The 25,806-nt window shown below is 27.8% G+C and overlaps 1 protein-coding gene across 1 annotated transcript; it reads right to left on the bottom strand.

Moving 5' to 3' along the window:
- LOC100200841 (uncharacterized) lies at positions 1–24,040 on the bottom strand. Its single transcript, XM_065799809.1, has 4 exons — positions 23,966–24,040; positions 22,819–23,024; positions 11,205–11,360; positions 1–176 (listed from the first exon to the last, which is right to left on the bottom strand). The coding sequence occupies exons 1-4, from the start codon at positions 23,973–23,975 to the stop codon at positions 3–5; spliced, it is 546 nt and encodes a 181-aa protein (XP_065655881.1). The 5' UTR covers positions 23,976–24,040; the 3' UTR covers positions 1–2.
- Between the last annotated feature and the right edge of the window lie 1,766 nt (positions 24,041–25,806).

The following is a 25,806-nucleotide window of genomic DNA, read 5'->3' as shown; positions in this document are numbered from 1 at the left end:
TTTTAGTATCGACTGTAAAAATTAGGTACAAAAATAACAAAATAAATTATTAAGTAGATAATCCATATTAAATGCATAAAAATTCCGCAACCCAATGAGGCAAAACCAAATTTTTTTGCAGATTCCGATGCCATCTGAGCCCTAATTAAATTATTTTGGGCTATAGCAGTGTCAACCTAAGAAAAAAATGTTTAAAATAGCGGAGTTGAAAAAGACAATTATGAGACATTATGTTGTCATTGTAAAATCTACAGCTTTTTTTTAAACTCCTTAAAGTAAAAAAATTCAAAGACTTTTTACAAAATAAACTAATTTCGATGGCTTTAAACGTTATTGAATATTTTTGAAGAATTATGAAGAGATTCATGAAAATCATTTGTTTCAAAAAACGTTTTATAAAGAACTTCAAGTATTAATTTTAATTGCGTTTTTTTCGAATACGTAAAAAGCATTTAAAGGCGTTTGAATTAAAGGTGTAGAGCTGAAGTATAGTCAAAATAAAATTATTGGAGATGGAAAAATACATTTAAAACAATATAAAAGAAAAAAAAAGAGAGACGGGCTTGACTCTTTGTAGACCCTAGCAGTGTGTTGATTACTGCAAGCTTACTGAAAAATCTCCTTCAGCAACAGAAACAAGAATGTTTAAAAGGTTTAGCAATATGCAGAATGTAAACAAAGAAAGATTGTATACATATTTGGTAGATTTAATTCGATAACTTACAACAACGAATTTGGGTGAACATCATTTACGTAAATGATAAAGTTTCTCCAATATACACAATTTTGACCATCAACTTTTCTTAACTGAAGTTTTCATGTCATCTGTAACGAATTCCTTCATGTTTACCTACTTCTACTTTTTTTTTTCTTCGAAAAAACTGTACATGTTAATATCTTATTATCTCATTATTATGTTCTACATGCCCAAACCACCTTAATCTTGCCTAGGACACATCCAATCAGATACGCTCGCAATACCTAATCTCTGTCAAAAAAGCTGTTTTTCTTACATTTTAGAGTCACGTCGCACATCCGTTTGACCTTCATCTTCTCTATTCTTCTCAGACACCGGACAACCTTATGCGCCTATGTTTCACTGCCATACACCATAACACTCTGAATGCAAGTAATGTATAGATTTCTTCTAATTTTTAATGATAGAATTCTTCATGTTAGATAATAAAGTAATTCTTTGAACTTGGCTCACGCAAAGTGACGGGCGCAGGTATTTTTGTTGTTGGGGGTGGGGATGTTGAAATTTTTTTTGTATTTTGTACCACATTTGCGTCTCCTAAAAAAAAAAAGGTCCTCAATTTCTAAGATATTTTAGGACTTTCAGATTCTGGTGGGAGAGGATGCACACCCCATACCCCCCTGGATCCGTCAATGCTCATGTACTGCTTATTCTAACCATTGATGCCTATTTTGCTTCACCAGCTAATCCAAATGTATCTCTAAGAAAAAAAAAACTTACTAACACACTCCACCTTATATATTTTATTACTTTTTTTTACTTTGAAAAGCTGATTTTACTTCAAGACAGGTTGTGCGTTCAGCTCTGCTACTTCACTAACCTTCACTACAGATAAACCTATTTCAATTAAACTCTTTAATTAGGAAGATTTTACAAAATGATTCATCCATTTTGTCATCTCTTCTTCATATGTAAGAATTTTTCCATCTAGTCCTTTAACACAGCCTTCTTCAACATCCCAATTTTGCGTAACCTTTACAACATTCACTTTACAACTCTGAATACTGCACTTCTTTTGACATTTAAATCTAGCATTTTACCAAACAAATCTCACAATTGAGTTTTGAATGGAAGTTTTGCTGCACTCTCAGTCAGTAATATTAGAGCTTCTTCATTCTCAAACTTTGTGCACATTTTATAACATTTTCTTCTTTTTCTTTACCAATTTTAACCAAGTTCTTCAGCTTCTTCTTTATTCTTCAGCTTCTTTATTTTTCAGCTTCTTCTTTGTTCTTCAGCTTCTTCTTTGTTCTTCAGCTTCTTCTTTGTTCTTCAGCTTCTTCTTTGTTCTTCAGCTTCTTCTTGTTCTTCAGTTTCTTCTTTGTTCTTCAGCTTCTTTTTTGTTCTTCAGCTTCTTCTTTGTTCTTCAGCTTCTTCTTTGTTCTTTAGCTTCTTCTTTGATCTTCAGTTTCTTTTTTGTTTTTCAGCATACTTATCAGATACTTCTAGAAAGCTTTTCTTTATGTTATGATATACAGCACATATTTAGAAAAATCATAGATCAATTTTTTTTTAAATTGTTGGTGCTCCAACAATTTTATATAGTTAACATAGTATTGCAAAAAAAATGTATTACAAAAACATTAGATCTAATAATCCTCGAAACAGCTTCTCAGCAATAAAGATTGATTAAGATGACATGTTTATTCTCAAGAAGTTTTTTAATTTGATTGTTTTTAGTTGGAATCATGAAAACAAGAATAATTATATAAAAATTAAATACAACACTTGGAATTCTTAGAATATCAAGATTTGTTATTTACTCTTTCATATTTTTAAAGCAGAAAAATCTATAAATTGAACTTTTACAGATAAAACTTTGAATATTGCCGAAATTGTCGGCTATTGATAAAACAAAAAGAAAAACTAAAAAATCAATAGTTGACAAAGCACTTTTCATCACTTTTTTAAAAACTGATATAAAAAAAATTTTATGAAACTAATAGAACATGAAAAACAAGTACTAAATAAATAAAAAGTGACTTCATTTAAAAAAAAAATTCCTTCATGCAAATTAGGAGCGCTTATTAAAAGACCTGCAACTATCACATAACTTGAAAATAAGAATAACTTGGAGAAAAAAAAGGAAAATATTATTTGATAATTAGATGCATTCCATTAAACTCAAATACTTCAACAATAGTAATTTAAAACTAGCAACTAGAAAATATTATGATATCAAAATAAATGTTTGAGCAAAGATTTTATAATCTTTAAAAAATTATTATCTTTAAAAAACAACACTTGGATGACTTCGAAAATATTTTGAACAAAAAATTCTTGTTCAATGAAACTTTATTAATTCATTTTACCATTATATAATAAAATATAACATATTGGAATATATGAAATTTTCCAAAAAAAGATTTTTGGTCAATGCTAAAAAACATCTGTTCTTATTAAAGGAATATACAATAAAAATAATAACTTCCAGATACTCCAGTATTTTCTTATGAAAATAACAATAATACTAACATAAGAAGCATTAGTTAATGAATTAGCACTTTTAAGATGAAAAAATTTTTGAAAAATTATATTATTTGTTGCTATTGTTGCAGTAAAATTTAAGTGCGTAACCTGATATCAGATGTCCAACTTCTTAGTCAGGCTCCATTATGTCATAATCATATATGATTGAACCAATCAAAAAAAATTTTGTCAATTCTAAATAAACACTAAAAATGCATATAGGTTAATAAAAAAATTTTTTGATGATGACTACAGTTGTTGGAAAGAAGTAAAACTTGTAGAGACAAGTGTTATGCCTTACAAAGTAAGTCCCAACAAAAATTTTTTTTTTATTCTGATTCACTCCCAACAAGGCTGCAAGCAACCACTATAAAGTTGGGAGTTACTAGAAAAAAAAAATAAAGTTATAGAGCAAGGAGTCAGGAAAACATGAAGATAAGAGAGTATTTTGAACAGGGACAAATAAGAGATTGGTAGAGGTTGAGAATGGAATCAAGAGAAAGAAAAATGGCGAGCACAATAAAGAGAAGCAACCTTAACAGATGCTAATTTAGCAATTGATTGTATATATGGTTTCCATGAAAAGTTAGTAATAAATAATAATCTAAGAAGACGTAAAGAAGAGGACTCAGTGAGAGGGTTGCCATTCATTAATATAGGAATGTCGACAGTACTGCGATAGTTGTTTGCAGTAAATAACTGAGTTTTGTTGGAGTTAAAATTTACAAGCTACTATGAGCCCCAACCTGTTACAGAGTGAGATCAGATTCAAGATCGGCTGCCTGTTCTAAGCGATCAAAAGGAGAAGACTTTTTGTTAAGACAGGAGTATAAAGTTGAGCATCATCAGCAAAAAGAGCTACTTCAGATGTGGAAACAAAAAAAGAAACAAAAGGATAGAACCTTGAGGTACCCCAGAAGTTACTGGAAATAAAGAAAAGTGTTGGCCTTCAAGGAGGACTTTAATAAAATGATTAGAAACGATTTGATTATCTCAAAAACTTTCCCAGATACACCATATGAAACAACCTTATCCGTCATCTAATGCACAATAAAATCTTTCAGTCACAGTAGTTAGCAAGTTAGTTGTAGAGCAACAAGATCGAAAACTGTATTGATTGTCTGAAAGTAAGTTATTTGACTCAAGATGGAATGTGAGAAATTTATTTATCAAAGACTCAAAGACCTTGCTAATAACAGAAAGAAGATTGATCGGACAATAATTGGAGGGGTCAAATGTTCACCAGAGTTTTTGAAAATTGGAACACCAGATACCATTTTCCAGCAGGCAGGAAAACAAGACTCAGTCAAGCACTTATTAAATAGTTTAGAGAAAATCGAAGAGAGATCTGGAGAACAATTTTGTAAGACTATGACAGGAATGTTGTCTGGACCACAAGCCGGAGAAGAGTTTAATTGAGAAATGACTTTAGCAATGGAAGCTGGGGCTATTTAAATGTCTAACAATGGGCTAAACTGTTTAATTCAATTGCAAATAGTTCTGCCTTATCCTTGGGAGAGATAATCTGAGAGATGGAATGTTAGACCTACTCTTGTTAACGATTCTGTTGAAGATTTTCTAAAAGTCTCTAAAACCTAACTACTGAAATAAGACAAAAGATTTAGTGAACTGAGAATAATAGAGCTTAGCATTTGACAGCACCATTTTACATCGATTTCTTGCAATAATAAATAGCCGCTTGTTCTCAAGAGAGTTTTTTTGAAAAAGATAAAAAAGGGTGGTGAAAAGGAGGGTGAAAAGCATGGAGTAGAATGAGGTTTGACTTGAAACAGACGAGGAGGAATAAAAGCTTCCATTACTGCCTGAATCCAGGAGGTTATGTAAGAGGCACATTTTTCAGCTGAGAGGGAAAAGACATCAACACAAGGAAACTCACAAAGAAAATCACGAAAAGAATCCCAGTCAGCTTTAGGGAAGTAGTAAGTAGCGCAATGATAGGGTGAGTTCAAAAAGGAAGCACGAAATGAAAGATTTAAAGAGATCATTGCATGGTCAGAACCACCTAAAGGAGAAAAAGGAGAAATGGAACAACCCAATTACAAAATTACAACCCTGTTAAATAGCTAACGAAATCTTTAGTAAAAATCTGTAACATTGAGGGTTGAGAAAACTTATGTATTTTGAAGGAGAGAGGTATAAAAACCAGTATAAATATGAAGTTAGTGAAATCAGGGCATTTATTGTTTGCAGAAGACATTAAAAAAACTGCACTGTTTAAACTATTAGGCATAACAAATGCTGGTAAACTTTCTTGGGTATGTGAAAAAAATCTCAGAACTTATAAGAGATTAAAGATGTTACCATTAGTGAGAAGCCACTGCTACTTTGACTTATTTTTTACAGCCTCCACTTTACATTATAAGCAAATAAACTGCTTACTTAGCTACAGCTGATTTTAAAGTTGCTGCTTTTGACAAAAAAATTTACTTATAATTTAACAGCAACAACAAATTTTTAAAAGCTTTTTTTAGTGTAGCTTATAGATTTTCTTTGTAAAATCTTGCAGAGAGAGTAATAAAGTACTAATTCCTCATAAAGTATTACATCCACTTTTTCTTGCATGTTTAAATACTGTATTTGAACATTAAACTGTGCAGCTCATTTATAAAAAAACTACAGAATGTTGATTAATATGGGACTATTATGGTTAAATATTGACGCAAAGTTTGAGTCAATACAAAGTCACAACAAAAAATATAATCTTTAGCTTCCTCACATTTATCAAAAATTTACAAGATTGGGATTTCTTCATTAAGTAGTAATATAAAAAGTTATGTGATAGTTTTAAATAGCATAGTTTTACAACAAGACATTGTTCAAGAATTTTTTCAAAGACCTTGTAGTGATATGAGATGGAATACTTGTAGAAAAGACCTTGTAGAAGCGGAATACTGTGTACAATGGTTTGGTGAATATGATAATAACTTCTAGACTTTTGGCATAAGGTATCTGCAACATTGATTGGGTCACATATTTCATTTAACATAAACATGTGATGGCCTAAGTTATTGTACTGAAATAAAGAACTGGTTAGAAAAAGGCTAAAGAATTGTAAAATGCCAAAAATTTAAATCAACTTTTATTTTGAAGAATAATATCAAGATGCAGATATAAAATGTGTACAACAATGTTCGATTTTTTTTCTTATGTAAAAGATATTGATGATTTAGTTTATTTATGAGTCAGACAAGACCTTTGCTAAGATAATGATGAAAAAGCCTTGATTTTTGATATAGTTAATATTACAATTAACATACTTAGGGCCACTAATTAAGATTGTAAAAAGATTTCTAACCCAACTTTTTTGATGAATTCTTTCCATTTTTAGATAATAACAATGGATTATTAATCATAAATAATAGGGTGCATCCAACGCCTCGTACATTCAAAAATTGATCTGTCTCTGTTTTCAAAACTTTCTATTGGTTCTCACAAGACACTCTGTTAAATTTTTTCAAAAATGAATGAGATTTAGGGAAGCCACCTCAAGTTTGAAACTTGCAATGAGACCCTAAACAGAAGAAAAAAAAGTTTTTCAAATGTATGTCATGTTAGGTCTCAAAAGAAGCGAATCTTTATAAAAATTTCAAAAATAATTATCATTTTTTGTTAAAAATATCTTATGAAAAAATTTCAACAAAAACCATGAAAAAATGTTTTTTTTTTTAATTTTTTGTTAAAAAATAATAATTTTTATGCAATAAAACTTAGAATAATAACTCTTGTGTAAAATTTTTATTATTGTTTAAAATTTTTATAAAATTTTGCTTCTTTTGAGACCCAACATGACATACATTTGAAAAACATTTTAGTCTTCTGTTTAGGGTCTCATTGCAAGTTTCAGACTTAAGGTGGCCCCTCTAAATCAAATTCATTTTTGAAAAAATTTAACAGAGAGAACCAATAGAAAGTTTTAAAAATAGGAATGAACCTGATTTAAAAAATAAAAAAAGTCAAAGAGCAGGAACTTTCCTTCGCCAGAGACAAAATGGCATTAAAAATTAAAAAGATTTTTGTTAATATCTCATTCAATAATTTGTTTTGGAAAGTTTAATTAACTTTTAACTTATTTTCTAATGAATATCTATGATATGAACACAACCTGTCTCAACATGACCAACATGAAAGAGCAGTATATTCTCAACAAGTAACAGTAGTTATAAATTTTTTGATTTTTTTGTTTTTTTATGACTTTTTCTATAGGAACCACATTTAGTCAATCACTTGTGAAAATGTCTATACAACTAATAACATCAATAATAGAAGTCTGTGAAAATGAATCTTATAATTAATGACATCAATATATGAATTCTTTACTTTAATAACAATTACTGAAACAACAAAAACAGTTAAATTTTCATAAATTATTATATATTATTTAATTTTTGAATAGTTTTTTAATTCATTAGGGAATAATTCATAATGGAATTGTTATTTAAATCATAAGCAATTTGGTTATATTAAGTAATATTAATTTGTTTATTATGGCTATCATTATTTATTTTAGTAAATTTATATTACTGATTTTAGCTATGACAGAATTAGACAAGAACCAAAATCAGATTCAAGTGCCAAGCGACTTCTACTTTGAGAAATAAAGAAAAGTGTTTCTTTGTTAAAAAAAAATTAGGTCAAATCAGATGTAAAGCATATCACTTACACACCTACCACAAATGGAAAAATTGTTTAATATTTTCCCAAAATCGACATACCATGAATCCACACTAGGTAGCAATAAAGTAAATACTAAGTGTAATAATAAAAGAATATTTCAGTACCTCTAATTTATCAGTTGAGTCAATGTTTTCTGGATTATTTCTGAACTTAATAAGAAACAATTTAAGTTCTTCCAACCTGAGCATGACAAAAGATAAATTTATCTTAAGTTAAAATTTTCTGTTTTGTGGAAGCATTACCACCTTAATTCAAGCAACTTGTACAGCCATCACAGATACCTGATACAGCCATCACAGATACCTGATACCAACAGGCCACCTGTTGGCTAGCCAGTATCAATTAGTTGATAACTCACCTATGATTGCTCACTATGTATATATGTATGTATATGTATATGTGTATATGTATATGCATATGTGTACATTAGTTTTCTGTAGTTTTCATCATGATTGCTTAAAATATACAGTATCGGACAAAATGAGTGCAACCAAATAATGCTAATTTAGTTTCTTTAAATAAAAGTGCTGCATTTTTTCAATTTAGAGAAATAACTATGTAACTGTTTAGAGACAAAGTTCTTCAAGTTTTATTCATCACAAAGTTCATTATTTGTACACGAAAATTAATAAATTAATCAAAAGTATTAAAAAAAGTTGATTTCCTTCTAGACAAAAAAAGTGCAACTCGACATAATGTTGACCAAGCTGTATTTCGCTATCAATATTTCGTGGCAAATCCTTTGTTGTCGATCACAGCCTTGCATCTTCGAGGCATAGACTCGATCAGGTGATCAATGAAACTTTGGATTTGTTCAAACAGTTGATCCTTATTACGAACACCTTCACGATTAATTCTGCGGTTGATGATCTCCCACAGGTTTTCGATAAGGTTGAGATCTGGAGATTGAGGTGGCCAATCCATCACCGATAGGTGGTTGTCTTGAATCCACTGCTCGACTACTTTTGCAGTGTGTTTCGGATCGATGTCTTGCTGAAAAACCCATTTTATTGGCATATTCCATTCAGCATGAGGTAACATAACATCTTTCAGGATATTTTTATACATGAAATGGTCCATTATTTCATTGTTTCGATGTGTTGGACCTAGACCGTTAGCAGAAAAACACCCCCAGACCATTACATTGCCTCCTCCATGCTTCACGGTCTTATGGCAGTAACGTAAATCAAGGTGTTTTCCGGCCGGTCGACGTACACGACAAATGCCATCGCTCCCAATGATGTTGAACTTCGATTCATCACTGAACAGGACAGTTTGCCATTTCTACACATTTCAGTCAATATGAGATGTAGCAAACAGGAGTCTTTTCTTTTGGTTTTTTAGTGAAATCAGCGGTTTCTTTGCAGGGCGTCGAGAAAACAATCCAGCTTCAACAGCATGTCGTCTGATTGTTCGGTCCGATACAGGCAGCTCTAATTGCTTTTGTATCTCGACTGATGATATCCAAGGATCCTTCTTGACGGATCTGACGATCATAGAATCCTCTTTAGAAGTGGTGGAACGCGGTCTTTCATCTTTGTTATCTGCTGCCAACTTCCCCGAAGAACGATATTTGGAACATATTCTTGATACGGTCCATTTTTTCACGCGATATTTATCACAAATACTTTTTTGTGACATTCCACTTACGTAATCACCAATAATTTTCTTTCTTAGTTCCAATCCAAGACTGTTGGGAGCCATTTTTGCACTTGAAGTCATAAAAATAATAAAAATAAATAATCACGCTTCTCAAGGCTTACCGTGTTACATTTACCTTGTGATGATACAATAATGCTCTGTGGAACACAACGTCTTGGTTGGATATGGACTGTATTGATGTAATGAAACACTTGTTGTATTTCACTTCTTGTATTGATGTTCTTCGATAAAACACTTTGATAAAACTCACTTCGATAAACTGTCTTGATAATACTGACTGATTGACTTCCATATACTGACTGAATTACATGTCGATTTACATGTCTCTTATAAAGTAAAATGAACCTGTGTGAACCTGTTCAGAAAGATTCTAGATGCTTCTTTTCGATGCTTCTGGATGCGTCTGGATGCTTCTGAATGTCTCTGAATATTTCTGGATGCTACTGGATGCTTCCAGAAGCTTCTTCTGGAAACTTCTGGAAGCTTCTGCATGCTTCTGGAAACTTTTGGATACTTCCTTTAATTATTAAAAAACTTCCGTGACGTTGACACAGACCAAACTTAAGAAAATGAAACAAACCAAAAAAGTTGCACTTGTTTTGTCCGCTGCAAAATGACACTTGTCAACGAAATTCTGCCTGTGTGCTGTCACCTGTCAGCTGATTGCTCATGTCATAGCATGCTATGACTCCAGACTCCTGAACTGTTTGCTGTGGTAGTATAGTTCGTTTCGTTTTTAAGACATGTAAAATTAGGAACACTTTTTAGCATTGTTCGATGTTGGTTGCAAATGTTTTGTCCAATACTGTATATACTTATTTGTGTGTTTGTACATTTATTTGTGTGCTTGTGCTGGTTTTAATTTTTCTTAAACAAGCTAAATTTTTGGTTGAAAGCATTACTTATATAGCATGGTCAGACTAAGTTGATTTGGTAATCTGTAGGTACAAGATTCAAATGCTAAAACCTTAAAAGTAAAACCTTTCCTACATCTTTTTTCGATCACAGTTGTAGTAGTAATAGTTTGAAATCATGACATTTAACAGGTTGATTGTTAACAAAATCATGACATTTAACAGGTTGATTGTTTGGACATATTTTTATTTCAGTTGAACTGAACCATTACCATTATGATCACCATATTGTAGCACTATCTGATGACATTTGACAACACAGAACATTGACCCTGTACTTTTCTCCTTGAGATCTTTTTAGCCCGCTGGGTTTTATATTAAATTTTATACATTAAGACTCAAGAGTCTTGATGTATAAAAATCTAGATCTTCATATTTTCTTTGCATCAATAACCATACATGACTCATTATAGTAAAAACAAACCTAATGATTTCGGAAAAATTGTTTATTTGTGATTCAAAAGTTCATTTTGCTTTCAACCCATATGAACCAAACGATTTTAGAAAAAATATTTTTTAATTTCCGAGAAATAAATTTATAATAAAAACTTGAACTGCAGGTTTATTAAAATTTTAAAAGTTATTAAAAGAAAAGAAACTTCAACATTTTTTAGTTAAATGTATCGTCTTGAATACAACTATTTTAAACATCCAAATAATGATTTTAAGTATTAGATTTTCATTACAATAAAACAAAAAAATCAAACCTCCATAGATTTAATTATAGATGCAACACCAAGTGGCCAACAGCAAAACAAACATGTTAACCATGCCAGTGCTCTATGACTATTTGGAGGTGGTCCTGTGTACACTACACCTGTCGTAACTGCTGGTTGATGAATAATAACATTTGTTTGATATGGCTAAAATAATAATATTCATAAAACTTTTAATAAAGTATTTGTTAAGAAAGGTCTTTGTATTATATTTAGAATGTATGGTAAATATGCAATGCCTATTTAAAATAATGTATCTACCTAACTTAATGTACCTGGCTCTTACACTTGACCCTTACACACTTAGCTTCACCACTTACAACAACCCATACCTATATACCATTTTCTATAGGGTTTTTAATTGGGACCATCAAAAATTTAGAATCTTTCTTAAATTCTTAACTGCATAAACTAATAAAAAAAACTGGATAACAAAATAAAAACTGAATGAAAACTAGAAATAAAAAGAAAAGAAAACTGGATAAAAATAATACTATAAAACGTATCTTTTATTTCTAGTGTCAATGTCTGCTAATTGAAAGAGTAACACAACAGAAATCATTTTAAAAGGGTGAAATGCATCATAAAATATTTGCAAAATCAAAAATATCAAAATTCTGTTTTCAGATAAATCAGTTTTTTTTTGTATGTGATGACAGGAATGTTTTATTCAACTATTTTAAAATTAGAACAAAATCTATATTATAGATTCTGGCAATTACAAACAAATGAAGAAACTTTAAAATTCACTTATATTTGAAATTCACATTTAAAAGTTTATATGCCCCTACAACCATCCAAATTAAACCACCTAATTTTCAAATGTGATTTTCGCAGTTTAGGTTAGGGCAGCAATCTCTGTTTTTTTACTATTCTTCTTTTTTTATTTCCAAAAAAAATTTGTCAGTAAGGCTGTCAACACGTACCCAGGCATATGGGTACCTGTTGGTTACTGGACATTTTATAAAAATAGTTTAAATATTATAAAAGAGTTAAAGAACAAGGAAACAGTTTACAGAAGACTTAAAAAGTTGTAGGTTTTATGAGTCTAAAAAACATCAAGATGGAAGAGAGTTCCAAAAGGTTGAAATGCTGGGAAAAAAAACTAGACAAATAAAAGTATTTAGAGCATGCAGGGACAGATACAGTAAAAGAATGAGACTTTGCTGAATGAGGAGTCAAGCAAGAATAAGTTTTAGTTGATGGAACTAAAGATGATAACTTAGAGTGGCAACCATGTTACTATTTGTACAAAAAAGAAAGAGATGTAACTTTATGACAATGGGAGAGAGGCTTAAGCTTGGCATATAAAGTGGGTCCAATTACGTTTACTATGCGTTTTTGTACCTTGTCTAGAAGAGAAAAAGCATCATCAGAAGAACCAGCACAAATAGGACAATAGAATTCAAATAAGAGATTTATAGAGGTAGAGAATGGAATCAGGAGTAAAATAATGGCACGCACAATAAAGAGAAGCAACCTTAGCAGATACTAATCTAGCAACCGATTGTACATATGGTTTCCATGAGAGGTCAGTAATGAACAATAATCCAAGAAGACATAAATAAGAGGACTCAGTGAGAGGGTTGCCATTCATTAATATAGGAATGTCGAGAGTATTGCAATAGATGTTTGCTAATAAATGAGTTTTGTTGGAGTTAAAATTCATAAGCCACTGCAAGCCCTAATCTGTTACAGAAGTGATGTCACATTCAAGGTCGCCTTCCTGTTCTAAACCATCAAAAAGTTAAGATAAGACAGGAGTATAAAGTTGACAGAGCCATTTTAGATGTAAGGTTTTCTGGTAGATCATTAATGTAGATAAGGAACAAAACAGAACCAAGGATAGAACCTTGAGGATACTGGAAATAAAGAAGACTAATTTAAATTGAATCTTTAGTTTAGTAAAAATTTAGTTGTTTGGTTTCTATATAATGATCAATTATATCACTTGACAGACACAGCATTCATTAAAAGCATGTATGCCTAAAATAAGCTAGCATATATACAAAATATACTTCTCATATTTAACCACGTAATACTTAGGCCTAACTTGATTGATTTTAATTCTTAGGGCAAATATAATTAAATATTTTTCAATAAGGAAATTGTACTTTGACCACCCACAGCTTTTGTGGAAAAAATACAATCCTGAAAACTTCAGCTTGATTGACCGAATTGTTCAAAAGTTATAATTGAATTAATATAGACCAAAATTAGCAAAATTTGAGTATCTGGAGCTTACAGTAGATTTTTTTGATTTTTGACAGATAACTTTTTAAATAAAATAGATGATCACCTGAAATATTTTATGGTAATAGCTTTTATCTAAATTATCTATTTTTGCAGGTGTTTTTGACTGGTTTTAAACAATTTTTGAGTTCATGTACCTCAAAGTTGCTAATTAACGCAATATTAGACAAAGTTTTGGAAACTTTAATGTGCTACAGTTCAGTACCAACAGACAAGCTGTGCCAATTTTTTGTTACTTTTGTGTACTTAGAGTAACCACTTGCGAAAAAACTTAAAATTATGTGTTGAGATATTTTTTTAAAATATGATAAATTACATTCACTTAGGCATAGAAAGTAGCATAAACAGTAAAAATAAATTATGAAACTTTTTACTGGCAAGGTTCCATATATAGACAATCACCAAAAAAAATTTAAAGACCTATACTCTATCTTATGACATAATTGTAGCCCTATGACTTAGGTGTATAATTTTGATTCTTCCCTGAATAAATATAATCAGTTTTAAAAATAACATTATCAGCATCTTAACTTAATTTATTTGATTTATATGTATTTGTTTAATTTTATGCATATAATATAACTATAATGATATAATTTACACATGGTTATAATTTGTGTGTAAAATACTTCAATTGCTTCAAGAGTTTGTAGTAAAATCTAAATCAGCACAGTGTTTTTTGGATTTTATTCTTTTAGCTTTTAATATTGTGAGAACCGAAAACTAAAATGTTTTGTGTATGCAGAAATAGTTATATGTATAAATAGTTTATTGGTTGCACTTTAGACAGTTTTAATCACATTTATACTCGAGAGTTCATTTTTACTGATTTTATTACTGGAAAAATATAAAAATGTTTTATTTTAGATTATAATGTTACATAATAAACCCTTAATTTTAATATTTTTAGATTAGTAAAAAATGTCAGAGAAATGTTGTGTGGGAAGAGTTTTAAATGAAGATTGTGATAAAATGTCATTTTATAGAATGGTAGGAAGAATAAGACTAAAAGATACTGATATTGAAGTTTTAATTCAAAGATAGGATACACTTTCGAACCAAATGAGGAGAAGATATGTTTTCACCATGAAAAAGCCTATATTTCTAGATATGAAGCACTTCAAAAATACTGTTGTGATTCATTTAAAGTCCACAAGAAAAAAATTATCAAGGGATTGTGTAAAGTCAATATATCAATATATGTAAAGTCAAAATGTGTAATGTACAATATGTGTAATGTATGTAAATGTACAATATGTGTAAAGTCAAAATATCAATAGCAAATCAACTTAGGATCAAACCTGATCAAAAAGTTTGTACTAATTGTTTGAATTAATTCAAACTTGAAAAAATTACAGAAGTTAGTCAAGATGAAGCTGCTGAAGAAGATTTTAGTTGTTCAGACCTTGATAAGACAGTTCTTAATAAGAGTGTGTCTTTATTGGAAATATCTCCACTCAAAAATGTAAGTAGGCGCGACAAATTAGGATATGGAAGACAAAAGGCTTAAAAAATTGCAACAAGTATGGCAAATCTAGTAGTGTCAGCATTGGATATAGGCCTAAAAGATATAGAATCCGAAAAAGAGCAAAAATGTATAAACTGTAATGATATAGACAAATTGTTAGATGCAATCAAAAATAAAATGAAAATAAGTTTAAAGGAAGAAAAAGTTTAACTACTAACACTAACTCCTGATAGTTGGTCAATTGAAAAAACTTGCAAAACATTTTCAGTTTCAGAACATCTCGCTAAGAAAGCTTGAAAGTTGAAAAATGGAAAAGGAATACTTGCTAAACCTGAGGCTAGAATAGGACAGCCATTGGAAGATATTGTTGAACAAAAATTTATTGAATTTGTGAATCTAAAGAGTTTACGAGATTATGTCCAAGAAAAAAAGACTTTGTTTCAGTGCGTATAAATAATGTAAAAGTTCATAAACAAAAACATTTAATATTAGTGCGATTAAAAGAAATTATCTTGAGTTTAAAAAGCTATACCCTACACACAAAATTGGATTCAGCAAGTTCTGCGAACTAAGGCCGAAGTGGTACATCACAGTTGACACTAGTGGAAGTCACTCAGTTTGCGTATGTTCTTATCATCAAAATGTTAAGTTGATGTGTGCTGTTTTACCAAAGGGCCATTTAATATATTACAAAGATTTGATTAAAATATGTGTTTATAATATAGATAGTCGAAGCTGCATGTTTCATCTATGTTCTAACTGTCCCGGTATAGAAAATTTGAAGACTTACTTGGAAAATGTGTTTGAAAATAATGATTTTGATTTTTTGATCCTTTCAACTTTCAACCTGCTAAATAAATTGCATGTTTTTACGATGATGAATCAAACATAGGGCTTGTACTTGAGATTTGTAATGAAAACCAAAATGTAAAATTTATGCTTAGAAACAAATTAAATTTAAAATGGACTTATGATGCACGATCATATCAGCGTTGGGTTCCATTTGACAAAGTAATATGTCAAATAAATATAACTTGCGCTATTAGGTATCCTTTTAATCTAAAAAAGCATTGCACTCAAAATGCTAAAATTATGTCATAAAATAGAGTATAGGTCTTTGAATCTTTTTTGGTGATTGTCTATATATAGAACCTCGCCAGTAAAAAATTTCATAATTTATTTTAACTGTCTACGCTACTTTCTATGCCTACAAAGTGAATGTATTTATCATACTTTTTTAAAAAAGTGATATTTTAACAGGCTGCTGCAAGTACTAAAATAAATTTCAACACATAATTTTAATTTTTTCCACATATGGTTACTCTAAATACACAAAAGTAACAACAAATTGACACAGCTTGTCTGTTGGTATTGAAGCGTAGCACATTAAAGTTTCCAAAACTTTGTCAAACATTGCAATAAATTAGCAACATTGAGGTACAAGAACTCAAAAATTGTTTAAAATCAGTCAAAAACACCTGCAAAATTGGATTATTTGGGTGAAAAACTATTAAGATACAAAATTTAGGGCTATCACCTTTTTTATTTACAAAGTTATGCTCTGTCAAAAATCAAAAAAATCTGCTGTAAGCTTCAGATACTCAAATTTTTCTGATTTTTGTCAATATTAAATCAATCATAACTTTAGAAAGGTTTGGCCAATCAAGCTGAAATTTTGAGGTTTGTATTTTTTTTTATAAATACTGTGGGTGGTCAAAATTTGAAGCAAATTTGAGGTGGTACCTTGGGGACCATTAGGTGATTTGGAATGACCCATTATTCTTCAGAGCAAAACTAGAGCATCAGTAAAGTAGGTTATGAAGACCTTTGACTGAGGGTGAACATTGGACAACACTATCAGCATAAAAGTGATGGTTTATGAGAGAAGGACCCAAATAGCATCATATGGGAGTTGTATTAAGTTGAACACTACAATCATGTATGTATAAACTAAATACCAAGAGAGATAGTATTACCAATTACCAACAGTAAATGCATTGGATAGTAAGCCAGTCCAAGATATATGACCTGTTTAACTAGCATACCAGCACAATGAGTAAGTGTAAAGTCATGCCAGAGACAATTTTGGAGAGTTTCAAAAAAAATTTGTCAAAACAAACTCTATCAAAAGTCTTAATATAATTGCTAGAGTCAACGTTTGATATATTTAATGTTCAACGTCATTTTGCTTTTGTTTTTAAAGCAGTTTTAATTAGTTACTAGGCTTTTCTGAATTTGAAAGAACACGTTCTCAAAATGCACATGGTCATTGGAGAAAGATCTAAAATTCTTGACTTTTTGGAATTTAATTTTATTTATTAATTTAGAAATATTACATAAAGAATCATATTAAGATAAATAATCATAATTAAGATCATATTATAATTGAAGTAATATAGAAAATAGTTTAGCAATTTATATATAACATTTTTATTAGATATAAATTAAAAAGGATCATTCCTTTTCATTTTTAAATCGTCTACATTTTGTTTGTTTTAGTTTTTCTTTGAGCTTTATTTTTTTTTTTTTAGAAGGAAAATAGGGATGAGGCCTAACAATTTTTTATGCAACAAAAAAGTTATACTAATGCTATTTCCACAAAATTAGTTATTACTGCTATAAAATTTCTGTGATAATGTTAACTATTGTTCTTTTTTAGAAAATTTAGAAAGATAAATTAAAATTTTGTGCTAACACAGACATGTTATTGTATGTAAAGGTTAAATTTTGTTATGAGGATTACAGTTATGAAAAAAAAAATAATAAAGGTAAAGAGTATTGTTTGTATAAATATATTTATATTTTGTTTACTTTGAATCTTTTTAAATTTTCTTATGTCATTTTTAAAATTTTTGTTTGCACAATTCAAGTTATATATGCTTATTGTTTGCATATAAGCTTTTTTGATAAGTATGTGTATGTGGTAATACGTGCTTTATAACTGTTATATGCATGTTTTTATATAAAAATGTAAAAAGTTTTTTTATTGTTAGTGTATGTGGCAATATGTGTTATATAATTGTTTTATCAATGTGTTTATATAAGTTTAAATATATATATATATATTGTATTTATAGTTGGTACATATGTTTATATTGTGTTGTTTCCATGTTTTCAAAGTGCTGTGACTTGGTAAATGTGTAGAGCAAGATTAGCAAGCTTTAGGTCTAGGTGTTTTCAAGTTTTTATCATTAACTATTCTGAAAATACGTAATAATGTGTTTTAATAAAATTGTGCGTAATGTTGTTACTTATATTCTGTTATATGCATATTATTTTATCTTATGGTGTGTGCTATTGTTGTGTGTCGTTATTGCGATGTTTTTTTTTTTTGTAATCTTTTGAGTTGATAGACATTTGGCTTACCTTCGCATTGGTGCCTATTGTTAAAAATGATAAATTATTAGATCTCACTGCTCTTATTCATTCACTAAAAGCCAAGACAAATTATTTTGCCATATATACAGTTTGTTTTATAAAACTAAAAACTTACAGCCAAGATAGATTATTTTATAAACTAAAAGCCAAGGCAAATTATTTTGTCATATATACAACTTGTTTTATCTCAATTTGATTTTTTGTCTTTAGCGCTGTAGTAGTTGAAATTATACTAAATATTATTATTTTATGTTTGGTTTAAAAGCTAATATAAAATAATAATATTTAACAACTACTACTCCGGTAAATCACAACAACTTTTCTCTATCAGGTACATTGATTTCCATATTTTGCATGCAATGTTTTTCTTTTTTCTTTACTTATTCGTTACATTTTTTATTTCAGATTTATCATATGTATTTATGTGGTATAGAAGTACAAAATATTGTAAAGTTTTGTGAAATTTTCAAAAAGGTTTACTAACAATTTTTTTAAAGTAATAATATTGAAGCTTACAAAAAGGGGTTTACAACGTTTTTAATTTTAATTTTTCTGTATTAAAAAAAATTGTATAGAAAAGGTTACAATCTTCAAGATTCTTTTAAGATTTTTTGTTACTACTTTCAATTAAAAGTGAAGTTTAAATATTAGGAAGTTTAAATATTAGATGTGACTTGGCAGTGTTTAGTGTCAAACTATGTCATTGCTTTAGGTCTAGGTGTTTTCCAGTCTTTATTAATAATTATTCTGGAAACACATAATAATGTCTTTTAATAAAATTTTGCTTAATGTTGTTACTTTATATATGATGTTCCGTTATATATGCATGTTATTTCACTTAAGTTATGTTATATACATGTTATATTATCTTATAGTATGTGCTATTGTTGTGTGTTTTTGTGGCAAATTTTTTTTTTTTTTGTCATGTTTTGTGACATTTGGCTTCACGTTGGTGTCTATTGTTAAAAATGATATATAAGTAGTTTCATTATTGGAACTCACTGCTTTTAATCATTCACTAAAAGATATTCACCAAGACAAATTATTTTGTCATATATACAATTTGTTTTTATCTCAATTTAATTTTTTGTCTTAAGCACTATTCATTACATGGTTTTACTATAAAAATTTTGGGACCATGATGTACCAGCATGAATTATTTTCTAAAAGCTAACATGAAATAATATTTAACAATTCTACTTTGGTATATCAAAACAGCTTATCTCTAACAGGTACATTGATTTCCATTTTTTATTTATAATTTTTTTCTTTGTATTTAGTTATTCCTTACATTTTTTATTTCAGACTTATCTTTTAGATTTCAGATTTTATTTATTCAGTATTTATGTGGTATAAAAGTACAAAATATTGTAAATTTTTGTGAATTTTTAAAAACATTTACTAATAATTATCTGAGTCGACATTCAATGTTTAATGTTGCATACATAATTTTTATTTAATTTTAAAGGCATTTCTAAACACTTTTCTTATTCATACGACTTTACAAGCAAGGTCTACAAGCAAATTTGAACTGATAAATTTTTCTTCTATATAGGAGAATTGATGTTGAATTGAAGGAGAATTCTATGTAGGATAACTGATGTTGTTTTTTTGCTTAATATAATTTGTTTGAATATATTAGTTTTAACAAATGTTTGTTTGTTTTTGTTTTTTTCTGTTTGTCAGTTTCTTTTATTAAGTTTTATTTTCTTACTTAGAGTAACTGAAAAGAGCTGAAATGCATTTTAGTTACTTGAATTTCTTTTTTTTATTTTCCCAATTTTTTTTTTTTTTTATTAGAAGGGGTAATAATAATAAAATTTTTTAGACAGTCGCGCTGGTATTGATTGGTGTTGACAATTTTGTTTAATTTTATATTATTTTTATTTATATTTTTATTATGTTTTGAATATCCAAAACATTTTCCATCAGGGATGCGGAGTCCCAAAAAGGACTCCGGATTTAAGTCACAAAAAGATTACTTTATCCTAGCTTTTGGTATCCAGGAGCTCTAAAAATATAAATAAGTTTATGGACTACGAATTGGAAAAAAATAAAGACTTTTAGGTTTGAGGAACAATTGTTTTTTGAACCCGGAGTCCTTAGGTATAATGGCGGCAAGGACTCCGGGACTCCAGGACTCCGGGCTTAAAAACAATAAGTTTCAAGTCATTAAATCTCATGAACTTTTTTCTTATAGCAGATATAAAACCAGAGTCGTTTTGGGACTACGCATCCCTGTTTTCCATACATACAAGTTTAGGTTTATACATTTGTAATATATTTGTTTTTAAAGCTTTTTCACTCGTCACTCATAGTATCACTCATATACAATTATTTTATATATATATATATATAAAATAATTGATGTTAATCAATATTAGTTTATCTTTTTAATAAACTCTCAGTTAATTTCATATTCAGTTTGTATTTATTTTTTTGCCATACTAATTTTTAACTTAAATATACAGTTATCTATATAAACTTATACAAAGATATGGATTTCAATACATCAGTTAAAATATAATCTTTAATTAGAAAAGATCATAATTCTTAAGACTTTTTTACTTTTATTTATTCAGTTGTAACGGTAGTAATCGTAGTATTAATCGTAGTAGTAATATAATCAAAATTAATTGTCATTGAAAAGTAAGATATGCTGCTCAACGAGCAGAAAGCATACTTGCCAGAATTCATTGTCAAGAAGTGTTAAAGTCTGTTAAATTGATTTTACTTAAGACACTTAAGTAAAATCAAATTAACTTAAGAACAAAACTAAGTATAAATTTTACTATTTATAATAACAATTAGTAAGTCTTAAATTTTAATGATTTTAATCTTTTTTATAAATTCAAACAATTATGTCCTTTTTTTAGTTGCATTTGTCATCACTTGATTAGCTTGCTTACTGTTGAAACATGGTTTTAATTTAGTAAACTTATATGATGTAAAGTTTACTCTATTAATCATTAGTCAACAGTTAAGGAGAAGCTGGAATTTCACATAATAAGGTAAAAATAATTTTTTTTACTGTTAACATAATAAAACCAGTTTTTATGGTTATTTGTGTTTTAGCTATTTTGTGCTACGACGTTATTTTTGTTGTTAACAGTAACAGTAACTTTTCTTATGTTCATAAATATTTATTGCGTATCTTTTTTACTTTTTTTAACATGCTACCTTGGAATCACTGCTTTAGGTATTGGCAAGCTTTTCTTGATTTTCCTCTTCTGGTACCTGCTGTGTTGTAACAGATTTAAAAAAAAAAAACTTAACTGATGTTAAGTTCTTTTTTGTCTTTATGTTGTTAACTATAAGCAATGACATTGCTGATAAGGGGCCCAATTTAAAATATTGTTCATAGATAAATTGTACTTAATTATATTTTTTAAGATGAAATATCAAGTCATATTGTTATTAATGATTTAATTACTAATAACCCGTATTACGGGTTACTTTCTGCTAGTATCAATAAATGCTAGATGCATACTTGAGCCATGAGGCAAGTAAAAATTTAAAAGGTCTTTCAAAATAAGAATGGGAATAAAAGTGCTATGTTTCTTCTTAAAACAAAAGTTGATTAGGAGTTCCATTGAAAGTTTAGTTAAGACGTGAAATGAAAATTTGTTCTAAAATCTTGATTGTAACCAAAGTAATTGGACAATAACTAGCGGAGCCAGAGATGTTACCATTTTTGTCTTTAAGAGCAGAAGAAAAAACAAAGTTTGCAGTACTAATAGGTATGTACCCATGACAAAACATGGAGGAGAAACACAATGATAAAAAACAAAAGTAATTTGTGCTGGAATAAAGATAAATTTTATGCCAGCACAAATAACTTTATTGCAGCACTTAAAGTGCTGCAATAAAGTTACAGGTAAAAGAAAAATGTCTACCAACTATCCAGTAAATAATTGTTAAATCTATATATATAATCTTATAAAATGGGTACAAAATTTTTATAAATTTCGTGGAACAAAGGAGATAAAGCAAACTTTAACTTTTAATATTAAGTATTAACTTTTTTAAATAATCTTTTGATCCTATGTTGCTCTTCAACTAAAATATTTACAAATAAATTATAACTTCATGAATATATAGATTTATAAATCTATTTATACATGAAGTAGTATCAGTAACAATTTAACATTTATATTTTTTTTAATAAAAGTTATTTATCTAAATTATATACATTTCTTATACTTAAAGAATGAATATATATATATATATATATATATATATATATATATATATATATATATATATATATATATATATATATATATATATATATATATAATCAATTTTGTTCTTTGCAATACCAATTGTAATTCTTTGTAATAGTGTAATAATTCTTTGTAAAGCATTTGCTATTAGTAAAAACTAAATTTATGAAGATTTGAAAAAAACTAATTAAGTTTAAATGTGGTATTTAAATTTTAAAAAATGAAACTCAATGCTGCAAAATTAAATAAAATCATAATTATCCATAACAAAATAACTTACATTATAGTAAGGTACTTGGTTTCCTGGAGCAGGTGGTACTTGGTTTCCTGGAGCAGGTGGTACTTGGTAGGTAACATTTTGTGGATTTGAATAATAGGGTATTGGTTGACCTTGATAGTAGCTAGGAACTTGAGAAGGATTCTGTGCAAGGTTTTGTGCTTGATTGGAATGATCTGTTGTTAAGTAATAATCAGGAGGTGGTCCGACTAAATAAAAATGTAAACAGTTTTTTAAAAAGATATAATTTCATCAATATATTAGTAACAATGTAATTTGTAATAAACTTATAATAAACTTTAGTGTTACTTGTGTGACAAGTTTTGTTACCTGTGTGTGACACTGTTAGAGTGTTTATTTTACAGTGATGTTTAATTTAAAAAAATAGCTAAAAGCAGAAGATCCTTACAAATGAATAAAGAACTTAAACACAAAACTCAATTTTGTGTTTAAAATTTTATTCGTTTATAGAGATTTAAGCATAACCTTTGGAACCAATATAAAATTTCTCATAAATTTCTTTATACTTTCTTTATACTATTATTTAGATCTAAGGGAGCATCCATAAAGTACATAAGCAGTAAAATTAAAATTTTTAAAAGGTCAATAACCAGTAAAATGGGTGTCAATCAATAATCATTAAAATTACTGGTTATTGATGCCCTACTCTCTGTATAAATAAGCATTTTTTTTTTTTTTACAAAATCAAGTTATTGATATAAATAAAAAGATTTTCCAATTGTGTATTTGTTAACAAAAGCTTAACTGTTTAAAGAGGAAGATTTTTAAAATGAATAATTAACTTAAATGTGGAAAAGTCTCCAGTTATTGATAATTTCATTCAATATTTTAATTAAATGTGATGGCAATTTAACTAAACCAGTCTGTATTATTTTTAATAACTTATTTGTAAATAGAGCATAGCTTTATTTACAAATAAAGCATAAATCATACATATTTTATATTAAAAAGAATACTATTCTTTTTAATAAAAAAATTTATTAAAAAGATTATTATTCATAAAAAAAAATGACAAACCAGACCAAGACAATATCACTTATAGGTGGTACCTTTTTTTAAAATCTGAAAGTCATCTTTTACTTATAAGGTTATTGTAAAAACATATAGCAATTAAAGTTTTACTTGTTACCTTTTTCCATTTCAGATCTGTTTACAGTTTCTTTTGGATGTTTAAACTGAGAACTTTTTACTGTTTAAAAAATGCAATACAAACAAAATTGTAATACAAATAAAATATAATACAAATAAAACATATATATATTAGTATTTAGTTGTATAATATATATATATATATATATATATATATATATATATATATATATATATATATATATATATATATATATATATATATATATATATATATATATATATATATATATATATATATATATATATATATATATATATATATATATATATATATATATATATATATATATATATATTATATATATATATATATATATATATATATATATATATATATATATATATATATATTATACAACTAAAGCATTTTTTTCTTTATATAATAACGAAATTCTTCCTGCTATTACAAAATAATTTGTTGTATGTTTTTAAAGAATTCCATTTTTTTTTTTTTTTTTTTTTTTTTTTTTTTGCAGATCATTTTGTATGTTGACGTAATTTATTTTTACGTGGATTTTTTTTGTCCTCGTCGAACACACGTCAATGGGACGTCAGAGGCATTTTTTTTATCTCCAAAGTAAGGCAATAACACAGGTCAACAACAAAAAAAATTTTCTGGTGCCGAGCAAACAATTTGTTTTTTGTATAGCATTTCTCATTTTGATTTCAAATATGCAACTCTTTTTTTACCATCACGTCAAGTTGTAAAGATATTTAGGTTCAAATCTTAAGTATTTAGGGTAAAGTCCCTAATATTGTCAAAAAAAAAGTTATTCAAAAGTATGTCAACCTGGGTCTCAAAAGAAGCGTATTTTCATAGAGATTTTAGAAAACATAAATATTTTTCCTTAAAATTTATTGACAAAAAAATTATGTGAAAAAATGCTAAAGACTCTTAAAAAAATTTCGACAGAATGTTATTCAGCAATAATACAAAAAATACTTATTTTTATTACAAATGAATAACATTTTTAAAATCTCTATGAAAATACACTTCTTTTGAGACCCAGGTTGAAATACTTTTGAATAACTTTTTTTTCGACAATATTAGGGACTTTACCCTAAATTCTTAAGATTTGAACCTTTTGAAATATCTTTACAACTTGACGTGATGGTAAAAAAAGAATTGCATATTTGAAATCAAAATGAGAAATGCTATACAAAAAACAAATTGTTTGCTCGGTACCAGAAAAAAACTTTTTTTATGTTGACCTGAGTAATTTATTGAAGCAAAAAACGATCAATGAAAAATATTTTTATTTATTTTTTATTTCATTTTTTATTATTACCTTTTATTTCGCTGATTAAACAATATTATAATTTTTTATATAAAATAAATAACACCGTAAACACAAAAAACCTTGATAAAAAGATATATATATATATATATATATATATATATATATATATATATATATATATATATATATATATATATATATATATATATATATATATATATATATATATATACATAAATATATTATATGTAATATATATATATATATATACATATATATATATATATATATATATATATATATATATATATATATATATATATATATATATATATATATATATATACACACACACACATATATATATATATATATATATATATATATATATATATATATATATACATATATGTATATATATAAATATATGTATATATATATATATATATATATATATATATATATATATATATATATATATATATATATATATATATATATATATATGTATATATAAATATATAGAGTATATTATATATCAGTCTGGGACTGATTATAAACTGTTATAATCAGTCTG

This window comes from Hydra vulgaris, chromosome 06 (assembly GCF_038396675.1).
Source record: "Hydra vulgaris chromosome 06, alternate assembly HydraT2T_AEP".
NCBI classification, from domain to species: Eukaryota; Metazoa; Cnidaria; class Hydrozoa; order Anthoathecata; family Hydridae; genus Hydra; species Hydra vulgaris.
The sequence above is the reverse complement of the archived record's forward strand: the minus strand, read 5'-3'. Positions and strand labels throughout refer to the sequence as shown.

What these genes read in the sequence shown, in the direction of transcription:
- LOC100200841 (XM_065799809.1), bottom strand. An exon ending in ACCAAGTACCTTACTATAAT is followed by an intron (nt 11,361 to 22,818) that starts GTAAGTTATTTT and finishes TTATTATTTTAG; the next exon opens with CCATATCAAACAAATGTTAT. An exon ending in CTATAATTAAATCTATGGAG is followed by an intron (nt 177 to 11,204) that starts GTTTGATTTTTT and finishes TTTTTTTCTTAG; the next exon opens with GTTGACACTGCTATAGCCCA.